Source organism: Mytilus galloprovincialis, chromosome 1 (assembly GCF_965363235.1).
Source record: "Mytilus galloprovincialis chromosome 1, xbMytGall1.hap1.1, whole genome shotgun sequence".
Taxonomy (NCBI): Eukaryota; Metazoa; Mollusca; class Bivalvia; order Mytilida; family Mytilidae; genus Mytilus; species Mytilus galloprovincialis.
In genome coordinates, this window is record NC_134838.1 from 121,982,728 (window position 1) to 122,001,161 (window position 18,434).

At 30.8% G+C, this 18,434-nt stretch overlaps 2 protein-coding genes across 2 annotated transcripts in view; one reads left to right on the plus strand and one right to left on the minus strand.

Moving 5' to 3' along the window:
* Nucleotides 1–17,923, minus strand: part of LOC143056163 (uncharacterized) — a 34,065-nt gene extending 16,142 nt beyond the window's left edge. The window contains exon 1 of the mRNA XM_076229253.1: nucleotides 17,825–17,923. The gene's annotated coding sequence lies outside the window, so the exon portion shown is untranslated. The remainder of the gene's footprint in view (nucleotides 1–17,824) is intronic.
* On the plus strand, nucleotides 70–16,665 carry LOC143056141 (uncharacterized). The gene is made up of 14 exons (XM_076229228.1): nucleotides 70–245; nucleotides 1,329–1,812; nucleotides 2,141–2,345; nucleotides 2,840–2,936; nucleotides 4,142–4,315; nucleotides 4,746–4,836; nucleotides 6,095–6,148; nucleotides 7,515–9,051; nucleotides 9,634–9,796; nucleotides 10,079–10,156; nucleotides 10,596–10,736; nucleotides 12,426–12,513; nucleotides 13,285–13,548; nucleotides 14,677–16,665. The coding sequence occupies exons 1-13, from the start codon at nucleotides 237–239 to the stop codon at nucleotides 13,365–13,367; spliced, it is 3,204 nt and encodes a 1,067-aa protein (XP_076085343.1). The 5' UTR covers nucleotides 70–236; the 3' UTR covers nucleotides 13,368–13,548; nucleotides 14,677–16,665.
* Nucleotides 17,924–18,434: the final 511 nt, after the last annotated feature.

Below are 18,434 nucleotides of genomic sequence, written 5' to 3' on the forward strand. Positions count from 1 at the left end.
ACTGAATGTATTATAAAGCTTTTTCTATATTCCGGAAACAGTTATCCTTTTCCGAAATACACTCTTTTATTATATTTGGAGCGGCCTTTTTGATTTTTGAAATGAGAGAATGAAGAAAAAGAACGAAATATGACAAAATATGAACATATTCCATAATGGTTAACAAGATATAACGTAGAAATTATACATTAATTTGAATAGCTGATTCATATTTTACTGTTAGCATACACTTAAACATGAAAAAGGTAAATATCTTTTTTTATTTTTTATTTTATGTCAGGATATTTTTTTTATTGTTCTTCTTTTGGGACATACATCATAACGTGTATCATTTTTATCCCTTTGAAGCATTTTTTCATATAGGGGTAGAATGGACTTTAGATACCAGCCAAAACGACACACCCCAAACCAAATCAGACCTAAGTCGACACAGGCACTTGTTTCTATCTGTAGAAAGTCGACTATCCATATTATCTAGGCACTTTGTTTTTATCCATGGAATAGTCGATCATCCCTGAGAATACACCTTATAACTATTTGTCATCCATTACAGGACATCACAGGAAAAGTTATTGTTGTATGACGTCAAAAGTTCAAGCGGGACAGGTTCTTGTGTCAAACAAGACTAGATTGAAGACAGATTTCCAAATAGCAATAAGGTGTATCAGTTAAGGATGCATACTATACATGTATGCTTTTAGCTGTGTGAAATGTACAATTATGCAGCCATGTCTGGTTATAATGGGAAGTCCTGGACGTTTAATTGCCTTTTGTAAAGAAAGTGCCATGCTGTCATCACAATTCAATCCTAGCTGCCCTAGTCAAGGGCGTATAATCTAACCGGTAGTAAAACCCTTGCCAGAATGGGGCATGTATTTTGCTGTGTGAGATGTATAAGTATGCAGCCATGTCTCCTCAGAATGGAAACATCAATTATGTTGTCTCGTGTAAAAAGAGCACCATGCTCTCTGCATGTTATGAACCATTGAAACAACTCTATAAATGGTTAAAAGCTGGCCTGCTGCAAGGGTAAATGTCTGTTGGTATCCAGTACACCCTCATTTTCTCTATTACAGGACCTACCTATTGTATTTATTGGTAATTTGTTCCCCTCATCTTGCATGAAATATTTGCCACTTGATGTTAAGCGACCATCAATCAAGCAATCTTACATTTGGTGCATGGCCTTGACAGGCATTTACAAAACCTGATACATGTATTACAAAAAAAAGTTTAAACTATGCATTTACTTGTACCAGTAGTGATTTAATATAACATTAATTTCACATAATTTTGTCTAGTCTGTATATTATTTAATATTTTCACAGAGAAGCACATCAAACAGTAAATTGACAAGAAAGTCATCAGTTAGCAGAAGGAAATCTGTAACTCCTTTATCAATAACCAGTGACAATCAAGTGGATTCAAACTATGTCTCAAATGATACAACATCCACAGTTCAGATTAATACTAGCAGTTCACGATGTAACAAAAGTGGTGTATCATCTACTGACATTTCTGTCAAGCCATCAACAACTGTTCTTAATTCTGAGAATTATAATACAACATCTCCTGCATCATTTACAAGTGATAATTTTAACATTGATCTAAGAAGTCCAAGAAGTCATAAATTAAGCAGAGCAAACACACAAACAACTGATCTTAGAACACCAGAGACCTCTCCATTTGTTAACAGTGAAGTTTTCATGCCATTATCAGTGGATACACCCCCAACTGCCTCACTCATTACAGCTTATGATGATGGTGATGATCTACCTGCTACTCAAATGTTGGATAACAGGGTATTGAAAAGTATGTTATGAAAATCAGACTGAATAAGGTTCAAAACATGATTATAAAATAAAATCCGTATTTTTTCAATGGTATAATTATGTAATGATATACAAATTTACATTGTTACATTAGTTGCATAAGTACACTTTGTATATAATTGGGCATTACCATACCGGTACATCATTAATAGAATGTGTACTGGTAAAAATATGACTTTTCCATGCTAAAGATTGTAGGGTGGGACAAAACATTTGGAAGATATCAATGGGGATTGGTATTCATGATACAGTTATAAAATATGATTTATTTCTAATGTAATAGCCTAATAAAACATGATATATTCCAGATGTAATAGCCTATGTAGAAGTGAGATCCACTAATGACAACAGAAGTGATGCTATTCGTAAAGAGTTAGAACAATTAGGAGCCACTGTGACAAAGAAATTCACAGAGGATGTCACCCATGTTATCTTCAAAGAAGGAAGCAAGAGAACAAAAACAAAAGCTGCTAAAAATAAATGTCATCTGGTGTCAGTCCTCTGGGTAGACAGGTAAAAAAAGAACAAAACTAAAACTACTGTACTAGGGTGATGGGTAGACAGGTAGATAAATAACACAAATAAAAACTACAGCTGATATCTGTAATGGGTAGTGGGTAGGCAGGAAATAAAAACAATAAAAATTCATATGTAAGTATCAAGAGCAGTCCAAAAGAACAGAAAACCTATTTCACACTACATTAGTAAGTGTAAGAGGTTTATTAGTGTAGGCAACATTGATAATAAGCTGAGAAGCTTTCTCATTTCTTTATGCAGTTTTAATTATGGCAGACAGGTAAGAATAATTCAACAGCTACAAAAATAAAAATTGTACAAAATAACCAAAATGCTGTGTTTTCAATTGTAGTTTTGTATAAATCAAATAGACTAGAAATTAAATAACAAAAAAACATTAACATATATGACATAACCCATGACATTTTTAACTGATGTTTCTCATGAAATATACTCAGTAAGGATTAAATGTGATATGTTGTATATTACAGTTGCAAGCAGTATCAAGAACATGTATCTGAAAGACTTTACCCAGCTGTACTTCCTACCACTAACAAAGGAACACCTCTTTTTCTGGCAAAACTGAAGGTAAAATAGAGATTTTTGTGTGCAAAATTTATTAACTTGAACATATAAAATTGAGAATGGAAATGGGGAATGTGCCAAAGAGACAACAATCCGACCATAGAAAAAAACACAACAGCAGAAGGTCACCAACAGGTCTTCAATGTAACGAGAAATTCCCGCACCCGGAGGCGTCCCTCAACTGGCCCCTAAACAAATACATACTAGTTCAGTGATAATGAACGCCATACTAATTTCCAAATTGTACACAAGAAACTAAAATTAAAATAATACAAGACTAACAAAGGCCAGAGGCTCCTGACTTGGGACAGGCGCAAAAATGCGGCGGGGTTAAACATGTTTGTGAGATCTCAACCCTCCCCCTATACCTCTAGCCAATGTAGAAAATTAAACGCATAACAATACGCACATTAAAATTCAGTTCAAGAGAAGTCCGAGTCTGATGTCAGAAGATGTAACCATATACATATACATGTATAGCTTTAAATTATTACACCAACACAGAAAAAATATATTCATATCAAAAGTTCCAATGAAAATTACTTGCCTTGTGCTTTAGAAAACACAGTGGTTGAAAACTGGTAGATTATGGTAAATTTATACCTTTCAATCAAATACTTTTTTTGAATTTGAGTAACCTCCCTGTGTAGGCAAACCTTACCTTAATATTAAGTTATATGGTTAATAAAAAGTAAAATGACAAAAATACTGAACTCCCAGGAAAATTTAAAAAGGAAAGTCCTTAATCAAATGGCAAGATCAAAAGCGCAAACACATCAAACGAATGGATAACAACTGTCACATTCCTGACTTGGTATAGTCTTATGTAGAAATTGATGGATTTAACCTGGTTTTATAGAAAGCTTAACCTCTCACATGTATGACAGTCTCATCAAATTCCATTATATTGACAACTATGAGTGAACAGAACAAACAGATATAATAGGTAAAAATATCAAAAATAGGGGTACAACAGACAACATTGTGTTATCATCTTAATCACTAAAAAAAAAAACAAATGTAGCAAAGAAGTACAAAAAGTTATCTATGTGTATGGAGTCTATTTTAAAACACTTCATTCTGACAAGTAGTTAAATGAAAATTATGAAATACTACAGACAGAATAAATAATGATGATGCTAATTGTTACCTAATTTCATACAATGAATATGATTTAACGTAGTAAACTTTTTGTCCTTGCTCTTTAGAAAGCTAAGTCAATGCAGCCTAGTAACTTTGAAGAAGAAGTTGCAAACAGTGCTGAAAGATGCAACAAAAGAAAAAAACAGCTGGTGGAGAAATTGCAGTCTTCTGAATGTACACCACAAAATTCTCCTAACCTTGGTAGAATACTAGTACAAGAAACACAACCAAGGACTCCAGTATGTACTAAATTCCCCTAACCTTGGTAGAATACTTGTTCAAGAAACAGAACCAAAAACTCAAATATGCACTTTTGAAATACACCTAACCTTAGTTCAAGGAACACAACCAAGAACTCCAGTATGTATTAAATACCCCTATCTTTGGTAGAATACTGGCTGAGGAAACACCATCAAAAACTCAATTATGAATTTATATTCCTAAAAATTCTAACCTTGGTATACTGGTTAAGAAAACACAACACAGAATTCCAGTATCCATTAAATATTTCACAAATACAGTCAACTTTGTTATAATAATGGTTTGGAAAACACAACCAAAAACTAAAATATCTATCAAATAACCAGTTGATAACAATTTTCTGGGAATGAGATTTTAAAATGTTTTATCCAATAAGAGAAATCGATATTGTAACCCTATTTATTACAGATTGATATTAATACTCCAATAAGACTGTTGATTCCTGACACCCCACCAAGTATGAGAGAGAAGATGAAGCAAATAATGGCAAAGGAATCAGGTCAGATATCTACTTATTTATAAATCATTTTCTTTATACAGTGAAACCTGTATAAACTGGCCGGCTACGGGACTATGAAAAAGGGCCAGTTTGGACAGTGAGCCGGTTTATTCAGCTTTCCGTTTTGACCGGAAGTTAATGACTTGTGACGTCCGACATTTTGCATGTAAAAGTTCTCTCTGATTGTAAATTATATCTATTAAATTAATAAAAATACTTTCACTTCGTTTTTCATTTTTGCATTAGCATCATAATGCTCGCGTTGTCTGGATTCTAAGACGAGAGTTTCGATTTACTCCCATGATCAATAATTTGAAATGTTGGAATGACCGATTAAAAAGCCAGAATATTATCAAACGTAATTTCATCACTTTCGAAACGTTGTCGTACATTGTACAATATCCATTGATTGTTGTCATCCGGGTGTTTTTCATTATCAAAGTCATTTGTTTAGGGGTTCACAACAGGGAACCCAGGATTTCGAAATCATGATGTGAATTTCTTACTCCACGATTTAAATTTGTTTATCCAAGTTAAAACGTAAGTTCAATCCGAGATATATTCGGTGTGTCTTTTCGTTTAATTGACACGTTTATAATGTTTTAATAAATAATACAGCTCACTACTGTACGATTGTAGGTTCACAGTTTGACACCTGAATAATTGATTATCACGAAAAGCCATATTGTATAAACAAATATGTTTTGATTGCATATCGATCATTGAAATTAATTAGACAAACCGGTTTTGACAGGTAATAAATAATGTAATTAAGAATATGGGACTTCATAATTAGACCGGAATTCGGAATACACAAGGTCCGGTTTACAAAGGGTATTTTAACAAAGACTTTGAATGGAAAAATATGGGACTTTCATTTTCGGCCGGAATGGACAGGAAACCGGTTTATTCAGGGTCCGGTTAATCAGGTTTGACTGTATTTACATTTTATGTGGGAGAGAGTTGAAGCTTTTATTGTGCAACTCAAATAATGATAAATATTCTCATTTTTATAGAAATAATTGTCTGTTGATAGCATTCATAGTTACTTGACTTTCAAAAGAATGAGGTATTTTGTTTTGGAAAAAAGTAATAGTTTCAAAAGATATTTGACATAGCATGATATGTGTTTGCCTATGTGTGCAGTGTATGACTTTTATCAGATTAATATTGAAAATAAGACCAAAATTACTGTTTATTTGCATCCTGAAAGTTAGTTCATGACATTAGATTTATTGTGTTTGTATGATTATTACAGATACTCCAGAACGAGAGATGGAGGAGGAGGAGCCATTACAGAGAAGATTATTCAGTAGGTTTATTATCATGTTGTCCATCATTGTAGGAAAGCTACGATTAAAACTACATTGACAAAAGGAGTAGGTTCAGTAAGACCCCTTTTTGGCCCCAAAATATAGCAGTTTTACAAAATTGTTAAAATGTAAACTTTTAGTTATTTATTGAACAGTAGAATGCTTCTGCTACATCAATATGGGCTGTTTTTGACAATACAATGCACATATATCCTGTACTAGCACCATTAAGTCATGCTAAATTACTGAAATCTTCACAATTCTAGCATTTTAGTTAAATTTTAGACGGTTTTCGTGTAAAACGAAACTGGCCGCATTCGTGTTCATCCTTAATATTGAAATGTAAGTTGTATTTGATGATAATACATAACATATATAAAGGTTGAGGATGAACACGGCCACTTCCATTCTTTCCAAAAACCATCTGAAAAGTGACATTTTTCGGCATATTTGGTAGATTTTTTATATTGCAGCTTGAATCGGATCGTTTTTAATGACTAAATCAGTTAAAATCTTTCACATAACCTAATTAATTCAAATAAAATAGACACTTAAGTGTTTAAAAAGTGGTCAAAATCTTTCGTCAGATGAACCTGAAATTTGAGGCCAAAATCGGTCCTTACCGGACCTACTCCTTTGCTCACATGAATTTCACATGATTCCCACATTAAATTCCCCAACATTCTTGGTCATATTTGAATTACTTTATTTTAAACATTCATGTGAATTTCAAATGAAAAATATCATATGAAATTCATGTATGGTAAACCAATTTCTTGTGAGTTTCATGTATAAGCTTGTTAGATGTGAAATTCCCATGAAATTGATGTGAATGAAATTTCCCTGTGTAAATAAGTTTAATATAGCACATTTTACAGCACATTTCATTGAGTATGTAGCCAAAGGTAATATTTTTGATTAGCTTGCTTGTTAGCTGAGCCGTGAAGTCATTGTTATATTATGTAAACTACCCCTACTTTAAGAATAGACTAGTCTGACAGAAAACCAATATATCTGTCTGTTGGGACTATGCTACTTCAAAAAGAGGGTAGTATACTTGACCTTATAATGACTTCACGGTTCAGCTAACAAGCAAGCTTACCAAGGATATCACCTTTGGCTACACACTCAATGAAATCTGCTGTAATACATTTCAAATTTACTATAAAATTAAGTATATATATTAGTAAATTACAATGTACCACTTTATACGCTTTGTTATAATCATATCTTTATGATCTTCTGATAACCAAACAAATTAAATCCATTATGGTACAATCAAAACTTTCAAAATTAAATTTGCAGTATTAATGTTACATGTTTATGATGAATTAATTAAAGCAATTCATTTTCTTTTATTTCCAGCTGGAGTTCAAAATGTCAGCTTTGAATCCAATGATGTTGATCATCTTATGGATGGTTTAAATGATGAAATAAAAAAATGTATAGACAATATGCCTGAATCCCCAATACCACCTACCTCATTATATAAACCTGTATCTAGTCCATCTTATAACAAAGATAAACCTAGTCATTTGTCAGCATTAACTTCTGGTCTAAATGCAGAAAAAAAATCTCCCACATCAAAAAAATGTCGGAAATCTGTGGCCGTTGTAAAGTTTGCAGACGATGAAGTGAAACCTAAAAGGACATCAAACAGAAGAAAATCTGTTGTTACATTTACACCATCTAAAACTGTGGATAAAGATTCGAGGCAGGATGAAATTCCAATCCTTATAAAACAGCCTTCATCAAAAATTTTGAAAGGAAAAATGAATGAAGTGTCTCCCATAGCACAACAATCAGATAATTCTTCTGTGGAATTATCTAATATTAATAATAATGCAGATAATAATGTGTCACAGAAAAGAAAATCAGTAAGCAGACGTAAATCTATGGTGACCAGCAAGAAACTAGTCGATAATGCTGAAATAGAACACGGAAGTTCTGTAGATAATTCTTCTGTGGAAATATCTAATGTTAATAATAATGCAGATAATAATGTGTCACAGAAAAGAAAATCAGTAAACAGGCGTAAATCTATGGTGACCAGCAAGAAATTACTTGATAATACTGCAATAGAAAATAGAAGTTCTGTAGATAATTCTGAAGATAAAAAGACATCAACTGATGAAACTAACTGTACTGTGGCAAGAGACTATGATACATGTGATCAACAGGAAAAAATTGTGGCTGGAAAATTTGTAATTTCAGTTGATGCAGGAAATAACGTTATATCAGTGGATTCAGTTAAACCACAGTCTTCAATTCAAGTTACTTCAAGTATAGATATCGACTATACAACAAGTCATTCAGTTCGGAAAAAGGGACCCCAGAGAACCAACAGTAAAAAAAAATTACTTCCGCTATCTGATTTGGATCCAGATTTACCACTTCTGTCAAAAACACCAGATGCTTACACACCTACCAGGAAACGTCAATGGGCATCTTGTAGTGGGTTAGAATCTAATATATCTGCACTGTTTCCTACTCAATCACCGAAAAGGAAACAAGCACGTAAAGGAAGTCTTTCAGAGAAAATGTCAAGTCAAGAAAGTCATCCATGTGCCACCAGTAGTAACAATATTGTAATGCCAGATGAATTAACGTTACAAGAAACAACAATCAATTCTAGTACAGCAACACAGAATGATAATTCAATGTCTTTAGCATATGGTGACTCAATACTTAGTTCTCAATCTGGTAGATATGCCCCCAGGCCAAGTATTGATGAGTTTAACTTAGCTAGAGGGATTAAACACATGAGAAGACCAAGGCCCGTATCAACATCTTCTTACAGGAAATCAGACAGTGACAGTAGTGATAATAGTCTACCAAAGAAGATATACAGACGAAGTCCTCCTACCAGACCATCTCTTGTGATGACCAGTCTACATGCTGAGTACATAACTTTTTCATGTGGTCACTTGACCTTTATCGTCAGCTATCTCTTATTCAATGTTATAGATTTTTTTTTATAAATTATCCCCTTAAATACCTATGCAAATTAAAATAATCTTGAAAACAATTATCAAAAGACTGTTTATTTTCAAAACTTTATTCTAATTCCACTTCCCACAAGGTTTTTAAATTCTAATGCTGTAGGATGGATATTTATTTTAATAAATATAATTTCAGAGAGAACTATATTCATGTCTAAAGATTCACACTTACCTTTTAATCTATTGAAGACAGTAAAAATATTTCTTTAATTAAATAAAATTCACTGTAACCAAATTTTGAACCTTTTTTACATATTGACCAGTTGCAAAATAAAATATCCATGAACTTTATTTATTAAACCATTATTTCTTTGTTAAATGTTAGATATCAATGTATTTGATATTCTTCAGATTCTTACTGAAGTAAGTCATAGTCAAAATCTAAAAAGTAAAAAAAAAACAAAAAAAAAACCGGAAGTTACAAGTCAAATGTAGCAAATTTTATGATTTGTAAAAATGAATCCATTTATTTTTTCTTCCAGAGAACAGGATCTTATAATATCTGTAGTGAAGAGATTAGGACACTTTGTGATCTCTGACAATGTTACAGAAACAACAACTCACTTGATATGTGGTGGACCTCGGAGAACATTAAATGTGCTGTATGGTATAATGAGGGGGATAATGATTGTTCATAAGCAATGGGTAAGACATAGTTACATTTCCCCTTGTTTAGAAAATGGGAGTAATGATTCTCAGTTTATTGTTCACTTTGAAGTACTTTTAAAGAAAATTAAAGTTATCGAATCCATCTGACAGTATCAATAATTAATTATAATAAGTGTTGAGTCTTGTACAAATGTATAATACACTCATACAAAATCCTGTCAGTTTTTATTTTGTTGATAATTAGAAAAGACTGTATAAAATAAAGAATCAGTTTAAATTAAAACAGAAATGAAGATATATACTGGTATCTTTTTTCAGGTGTTATCATCATTAGAAGCACAAACATGGTTACCAGGGGATGATTATGAAGCAACTGATTATTTCCCAGTTGCAAAGGTATAGTGGTATTTATCATTTGCCAGCTTTGAAATTTCATAAGGTTGATTTTTGCAATTAACACATCTTTTCCCCAGTAAATATTTGAATATCTCTAATCCTCAAAATCATACTAAATGAGAAATAACAAACTTCTATATATCATTTAGTTTTAGTCTTCATGGACATATTTAACAGGTTACAAATTGATTCATTTGTCTTTAGAAAATTTGTAGGAGTCAAAGTTGTGGTGTAAGCATCAATTAAATTCATTGAAATACCCATCTACAAGATACCATACAATGTTCCATAACAGACAAATGTACACAGGATATGACCAAATGAACAATAAAGGATGCAATGTAACAGAAACTAACAAATATCTGACCTTAACACCAAACCTTCAAACACTTTAAAAACATGAAGAGATGATAATTTAAGATTTTGAAATCATATGCAGGTAACAAGAGAAGGCAGATATCTTCAAAAAGAAAATTATAGATCCTTGTCCCTACATGAAGTAGGTACAATTTATCTGGCACAGAAAACAAGTCCTCCAAGACATCACCTTCTCAATCTGTTGAAATTATGTGGTGCTAGGGTAAGTATAATAAGTGTTAGTGGGTAAAAAAGCATTACTAAATTATCAGATTACACATGTAGAAGTTACAAAAAATGTATTGTCTAAAATATTTTTAATTTTGACAAATTTGTGTAATTCCGTTTTAAATTTTAAACTATAATTGAACGACTTAAACTGTATACAGAAACAAATTTCTGCAATACAAGATCTACAAAAATGCCAATAAGACAACCGATTTATCAACTTTTATATAAGTTTAGTTATTGCCTTCAAATCAATATGTAATTGACAAAAATGAGCATTTTCATGCCCTCACCGTAGGCAATAGGGGTATTAAGGTGGTACCCAACACTTTAACTAAAATTAATTTGGCTCGTTAATTTTCTTAAAATTTTGACAATGTATTTACTTTGACCCTTTTACAAAAATATAAGAATTTCAAAAAATTTGAACCAACCGTTTTATCAGAAAAATTACACTGGTTATATAGCAGTTTGACAAACACTTATTTTGATCATTGAGAAGCTTAATATTCCCTTAACACAACGTCATTAAAACGTTTAGCTGATTTTACAGAGTTATCTCCCTGTAGTGTTAGGTACCACCTTAAGTGTAACCCTTGACAGTCCTTCTGTCTGTCTGTCTGTCACATTTTCAGTTCAACAACCTGACAAGTTTTGATCCAAATTTTAAGAAAAAAATACACAATGCTAAGAACCAAAATTACTAAAGTTCAAATTTGGGCAGTTAGTCATTCACCGTTTAAGAGTTCTGCCCCTTTTAACTTTTTAAAAATGCTAAGCTTGAGCAGGGACACATTCTTCATTTATGTCCTTTTATTTTAAAAACTATAATAGATAGATAGAAACTTTAAGGTGGTATGGGAGTCTAAATTAAAAATGATAGAATTTGTGCATACTTTGCCAAAATGTAGTATCTATTGATATATGTTCAAAAATATAATAAAAATGATAGGTCACAGTGCATTTTCTCAAGCGACAGGTTATGACAAAATGTTGTATTGATTATACAGGAAAAAACATCATTATGTGATTAGAAGCTTAAACTAAATGATAGAATTGTAAAATAAAATACGAGAAGATAGCTTTTAGAAAATACTTTGAAAATATCAAAAGAAAAGATAGGGTCACTGTGGATTTTTTTCCAGCTAGAATTAAAAACAGCAAAATTCCATGTAGATTCCTTCATAAAATGCACTATTTTAGAGTTACCTCCCCTTAAAATGCCAATTTAAAAAAAAACATTACAAATTAAGCTAAAATAATTTACACTTGTAAAAATATTAATATTTATAAGTTCACATTTGTTAACTGCATTCCTGCATAAAAATTTTCTAACTTGATCTGGACCTTAGATTCTCTGTTTTTTTACAACCTAAGATAGGGAAAGACACCAATACCACTTTAAACAGGAAAAGTTTACAGCAATTGATACCTTTAAAAAAGAATGGAAACATAAAAAAAAAATGTTTCCCTATTTCATGTTAACATCAATATGGTGTGTGTTTACCAAATTAAAAATTTAGGATCTTTAAGAGCCCATTGTTATACTTGATAAACCTCTATAAGCAAAGGTTGACAAAATTGTGTATTTGTATTTGTAAGAACAAACATGTTGTTGTACTATTTTTTTCATATTGATGAATAGAAACAGCAGTATTTAATGGAATTAATCTTGTATATTCAGGTTACCAACAGCCAAAACAAAGCCAGTATTTACTTGGGACATGAGTTTTTGCCAGATAAGATATGTGTGAACCCCGTCTGGGTCTTAGGTAAACTATACTATCATTATCTAGTTTTGAATGCTGAAATATGATGGCAATCTAGAAACCATGCTTGTTTGATCAATTTTACCTTTGGTTTCTAAAAACTAATAGCAGTGAAAATGTATGTTGTTTTACTTGGGATAACAATATATCATAAAAATTTATGTAATCAGCTAAAATATATTTGTTTAAGATAAAATTGATGAAAATAACAGACTGTAAACAGTAAGTTTATGTGAACATTTGTCAAACATATGTTGTTTTAATTCGAAACATGGCTTTGTTTGAATTTCAATTACAATGCTTGTGCAAACCTTTATACAAACAAAGCAAGCAAGCCAACCAAAGTCGCAATCCACAGGCATTAGGAAATTAGCTCCAAATCTTGTACTGTATATATAGTTGGTACTTAATGAAGGATGCAGTCGATGAAATTTGTTTATATTGTACATGTTCATCAACAAAGTTGAACAGTGCTTCTAAACAGAGTATGGAATAAAGCTCAGTCTTTAGCATGTTTAGCAATGCTACACATTATTTATATGTACGGTTTTCTGGTTTGATATATTAACTTATAGGCACTTACAAGACACAATAGTGTTCTTTTGCATTATCAATCATCAATTTTATTTATCATATTTGAGAATCATATTGGACACAATCTCAGTCATTACAAAGAACAATTCATGATAAAGATGGACCATCTGATAAATTTTTGCATCACCAAAATTTAATGAATAATGTTAATGATTTTTCTTGTTTGGTTTTTCTTTACAGATTGCATAACACAACAGCAGCTATTAAATGTTGACAGATATTTACTTGGTAGGCCAAAAAGAGAAAGCAGTCCAGAATTCTAACAATGGAAAAGTTGACTTGATTATAACATATACAAAACATGAATGATCATGACAAAGTTGACAATGTATTTATTTTAAAAAAAAATCTTGTAAAGCATGCCTGTTTCTATATGTACATGTCACATTTGCAAGTCATGTCCCAAATTTAATATAAAACACAAACAGAAATTTCTTAATTACAGTGCTTATCCAATGACCTTTGGGGTATCACAATAGCAATGGCCAAAACAGTTTACCAAATTGCAGTTAGATTTCTTCTCCAACTAACTGATCAACTGGTAAAATGTTTTAGCAGATTGCTCAAGTGAAATGTTGTTAGTATGAAGTGAGTGCTGTGAAATCAAATGTAATACTTACCATCCAGATCCAGTTAGTTGATATCTTTGTCATTTGTTTCAAACACAAAAATGACTTACTATAGTATGAGTCACTGAATAAGAAGGTCTAATTTTGACATGGAAACTTCTATCATAAATAGATTTTATAAATGAATAGTTCAAACCATTGTTTTGTAGATGTATATTTTATAGCTTTGTCTACTAAGACAAAGTTATTGTGTAATTATGATTCGTATAATATTTTCTATACAAATTACTGATCTGCTGGCATTAAAGGGAAATAATTTTTATTGAGTTATTGTACACTAAAAAATTAATCAATGATGATACCTGGCTTCTGATTTTGCCTACAATTTTTTCAAAATTTTAATCATCTTAAAAATAAATTTCATTGTTTCTTTTCAAAACAGAGGATAAAAGTTTAATAATCATAAAAGTAATGTTACACACAAATTAAATGAGGAAAGTTGATATTTGTCAGACAAAAATTGTGACAACATTTTGCTGATTTTCAGTAATGTAAATTATTTCCCTTTAATGGTAGCAGATAAGTAATTGCTTTAGAAAAAAAAATCCAAATTACAATTATGCACTAACTTGTTGTTCGAAAACGGAGCTATTAATTATAGACTTACAAAACAATGTTCTCAACTATTTATTTATAAAATCTATTTATGATAGAAGTTTCAATGTCAAAATTAGACCTTCTTATTCAGTGACTCATATTATAGTAAGTCATTCTTGTATTTGAAACAAATGACAAAGATATCAACTAACTGGATCTGGATGGTAAGTATTACTTTTGATTTGACAGCACTCACTTCATACTAACAACATTTCACTTGAGCAATCTGCTAAAACATTTTACCAGTTGATCAGTTAGTTGGAGAAGAAATCTAACTGCAATTTGGTAAACTGTTTGAGCCATTGCTATTGTGATACCCCAAAGGTCACTGGATAAGCACAGTAAGACAAAGCATGTTAAAATATTAATCCATTTGTTATTTTTCATCAGCCTGACAGTTTATGAATTGACTAGTTATGTGAATGCATGGCTAATAATAAAACTGAATCGTATTTTGCTTAAGTATTAATAGGATTACTTAAGAGATGTTGCAGTAAACAACAAGGAAGAAACTACTTTTTTCATTTATCTTACATTGTGTATTATTTGTGTAGTTTCTTGTTCTTTTTCTTCTTACACTAATCCTCATACCTGTTGATGTCTCTTTCTTTTCTCCTTATTGTTCTTAAAAGAAAATTGACTTCTTTCTAAAAGACTTTTAAGTACTGGTTTCCATGACTTGAGTATATAAAAAAAAATAATTAAGTACATTTTTTAACCTATTGTCTGTAGTGATTATTGCTGTACAGAATTATCTAGTGTTCTGATTTGATTGATCAATTATATTTAGATTTTTTTAATTGATATTTAATATATGTTAATCAAATATTAAATGAAACTTATTGTAACAACTGCAAACAATTTGAATAAGTTATTGTTATTTATTTAACAAAATTGTTAAAATGTTACTATTTATTTATTCTATCTACTTATTTGTAGATCATTATGTTTAATGTATGCATGTGGAATAAGTTATTTTTTTTATATCTTGCCTATGATAGTAGATGAGCATTATATTTTCTGGTTTGTGTATCTGAAAGTCTGTATCAGTTTCAAGTTTTGGTTAAGGTTAGTTCGTGGTCATAGATGCCAAATTATTAAGATTATGACAAAGTTTTCACAGTTCACTGCATATAGAAATGTGGTAAATTTAAATTTCAATTTAAGCGATAAGTTTTGATTTTAGGTTTGTTTGTGGTCATATTAACTTGAAACTTAGTACATATAAATGTTATTAAGGGAACTGTTTAATATATATATCTGAGAGTACACATTAGGGTTTAGAACAATATTCCATGTTGCAATAATATGGAAATGTCAAAATGGCAATCATGCATGCCATGGTATTTTCCTTTATTACTGTCAAATATTTCTAAAACTGAATCATTGCTGATTTGGTAATATAGTACAAAGTAGGGATATACTCAGTTTTCTGCAGTTCAAAACTCAAAATCTAGGACATACTTTTAAAAATAAATTACTTCTTGTCCACATCTAAATGTGAAAGGTCGGATACTAAATCTTTATTTCAATTTTGGTCAGCTTTGTTTATCTGAATTATAGAAACATATTCAATAACAGATTTTTCTTTAGTATTTTATGCTATTTCACTGTTATTGTATGTGTCAATATATATTGCATGGAAATTGTAAAAGTCATTTACATCCGATGTTACTGAATTTATAAACGCATGACTATTAACATTATTAACTTTATTAAATGTAAATATATTTGTCAGTATGTAAGTTGTAAGATTTCACACTAGGCTACATGTTACAATACAATCAATGCTAAATACTTAATCAGAATAATCACCTCAAACAAATATTGGAAATACAATGAAAATGAATACCTGATAGTCATAATATGTAATCACATATTGGTAATACATGTATAATGCAAATAGTAATGACTCAAAAACGGAAAGGTTAAAAATGTGAATTATTTTCTGTTTAAATATACAGTTTATAAGCATTTTGTGATGTTCAATTAATGTATTAAACTTGCTATAGATATTAAAAAGCCAGGTGCAATAGTAACTGAAATTATGCAATCTACTCAGCATTAAACATTTAGATGAAGCACAAGTAATATGAATTTATCAAAAATGTATGACAGTCAAGTTTATAAAAAATAACATGAAAATCCTTGTTAACAAGTGATGAATTAAAGATAAATTTGTCAAATATATTTGTACAGAGTCAATCAAAAGGACGTTAATTTTGACCTTTATAACTATGTATTTGTTATTATGAATTAAAACTGTTAACAAATGGAATGCATTGCAATCTTTAATGAGTAAGTGGTTGGTGATCAATAAATGAATTCACTCATACTATTCTGTGTTATTTCTTTAAAAAAAGATTTAAAGTCTTCAGTGTTGCATTGCAATATCAATAGCTTGTTCAGAGAATACAAAAAGATAAAGCATGTACATTTATGTATACTTAAACAGAAAGACAATAAAACAAAGCATATAAAAGAGAAAATACAAAATAACAAAATTTGCATTTTTCTCTAAAGTTTTAAAAATGGTGCATTCCTGGATTGTTAAATGTTGTAATACATTCTAGAGATTTATTGCATGAACTGCAAAAGAAGACATCTTGAACAAGGGGATTAAAAGAATTAAATTTATTATTTTATACCATGATTAACATGCTCGTCTTGGGAGTGAGTTTTTTGAGAATTTTTTAAACCAGACATCAATTTTGCATTTTCTTCCCTTTTCTTGTTAAAATTCTGACTTTTCGTTAAATGGAATGTCTTAATTTCCAACTGTCTACTGTACATAAGTAATTTCTTGATAGTGGTTGCACAAAAAAAAAATGCTTTGATTTCAATTTTTCAGTAATCTGTTCTTTCTGTGAATTATTCTTTTCAATATTAAAATTGAAACCTTCCCTTATATCTTCTTGTCCCTCTTGACAATATGAAGCATTTGTGATGTGAAAATGACTATTTATTTAATGTTTTCTTTTGTTTGAATCATATGCCTAAATCCTACCAAAAAACACTTCATTGTATATGAGCGTTTGTATAAATAAAAAACTTTCATAGTCTATTATCTCCCCTGTCTCAATTTTTTTTAACTGTTAATAAATTGGTATTTCATAAAAAAAAAAAACCAACACCATACAATGTAAAATAACAAGTTTTAATAGAATAATGTCATCAATCCAATCTCACTTCTACATCTACTCTTAGTGAAATAATAAAGAAATAAAGAAAATATGAATTATCTCCCCTGTCACAATTTCATTATTCCTTGAATTTATTTTCATGGTTTAATGACTACTTAAAGGAATTTTATTTCAAGTTATAAAACTTCAATGATTGGTACAAACAATCATTGCAAGGATGTATTTCATGTCTGTCAGACATTGTTTAGTGTTGAACTTTTAAAAACAATTCTGATTAGGGCTGTTTCTTGTATACTAAACGCAATGCTCTAAATGTAATTGGTGTATTGAATGATTGTAAGATGTACATACATAACCATCTGACAGGGATCATATAATCTTGCCAACTCATTTTAATAGTTGGTAAAATCCATTGGTCAGTGATAAGTTTCCCCCACAAGGTCTGTTTCTAAAATACAAAATGCAATAGGTTAGCATTTTCTGGTGTAAAAAATAATTGTGAGCATCAACATTGAGCTATAGTGATACCCGATACAAGAAGCAATCAGATCTAGCAGTCAACCATATTTGGTGTATATAATGATTGTATGTGGTACACATCCATCTGACAGAGCTCTAAGCATATGTCAATCTCTTGCAAATATAATAGGGGGAATGCCAGAATAGATAATTTCCGAAACGCAAGAATGGTAACTTTCATCTTACAGTGGTATTAATGTATTTTCTTATATTGTTTTATAATTTCATATGGGTTAAATGATGGTTTAAGATTTTTACTTTTTACTTGTACCACAAAACTTTGAATTCCAGTGGCCAGTCCAAAAGGTTTGGTGGGTTCTGGGGGTTTCAGACCCCCTTATTTAGACAATCAATGCATTTAAATGGGGAGATTAGGTTGGAACACACACCCCACCCCCTTAGCCCTTAGCAGGGCTGCCAAGTCTCACCCATTTAGCATGAG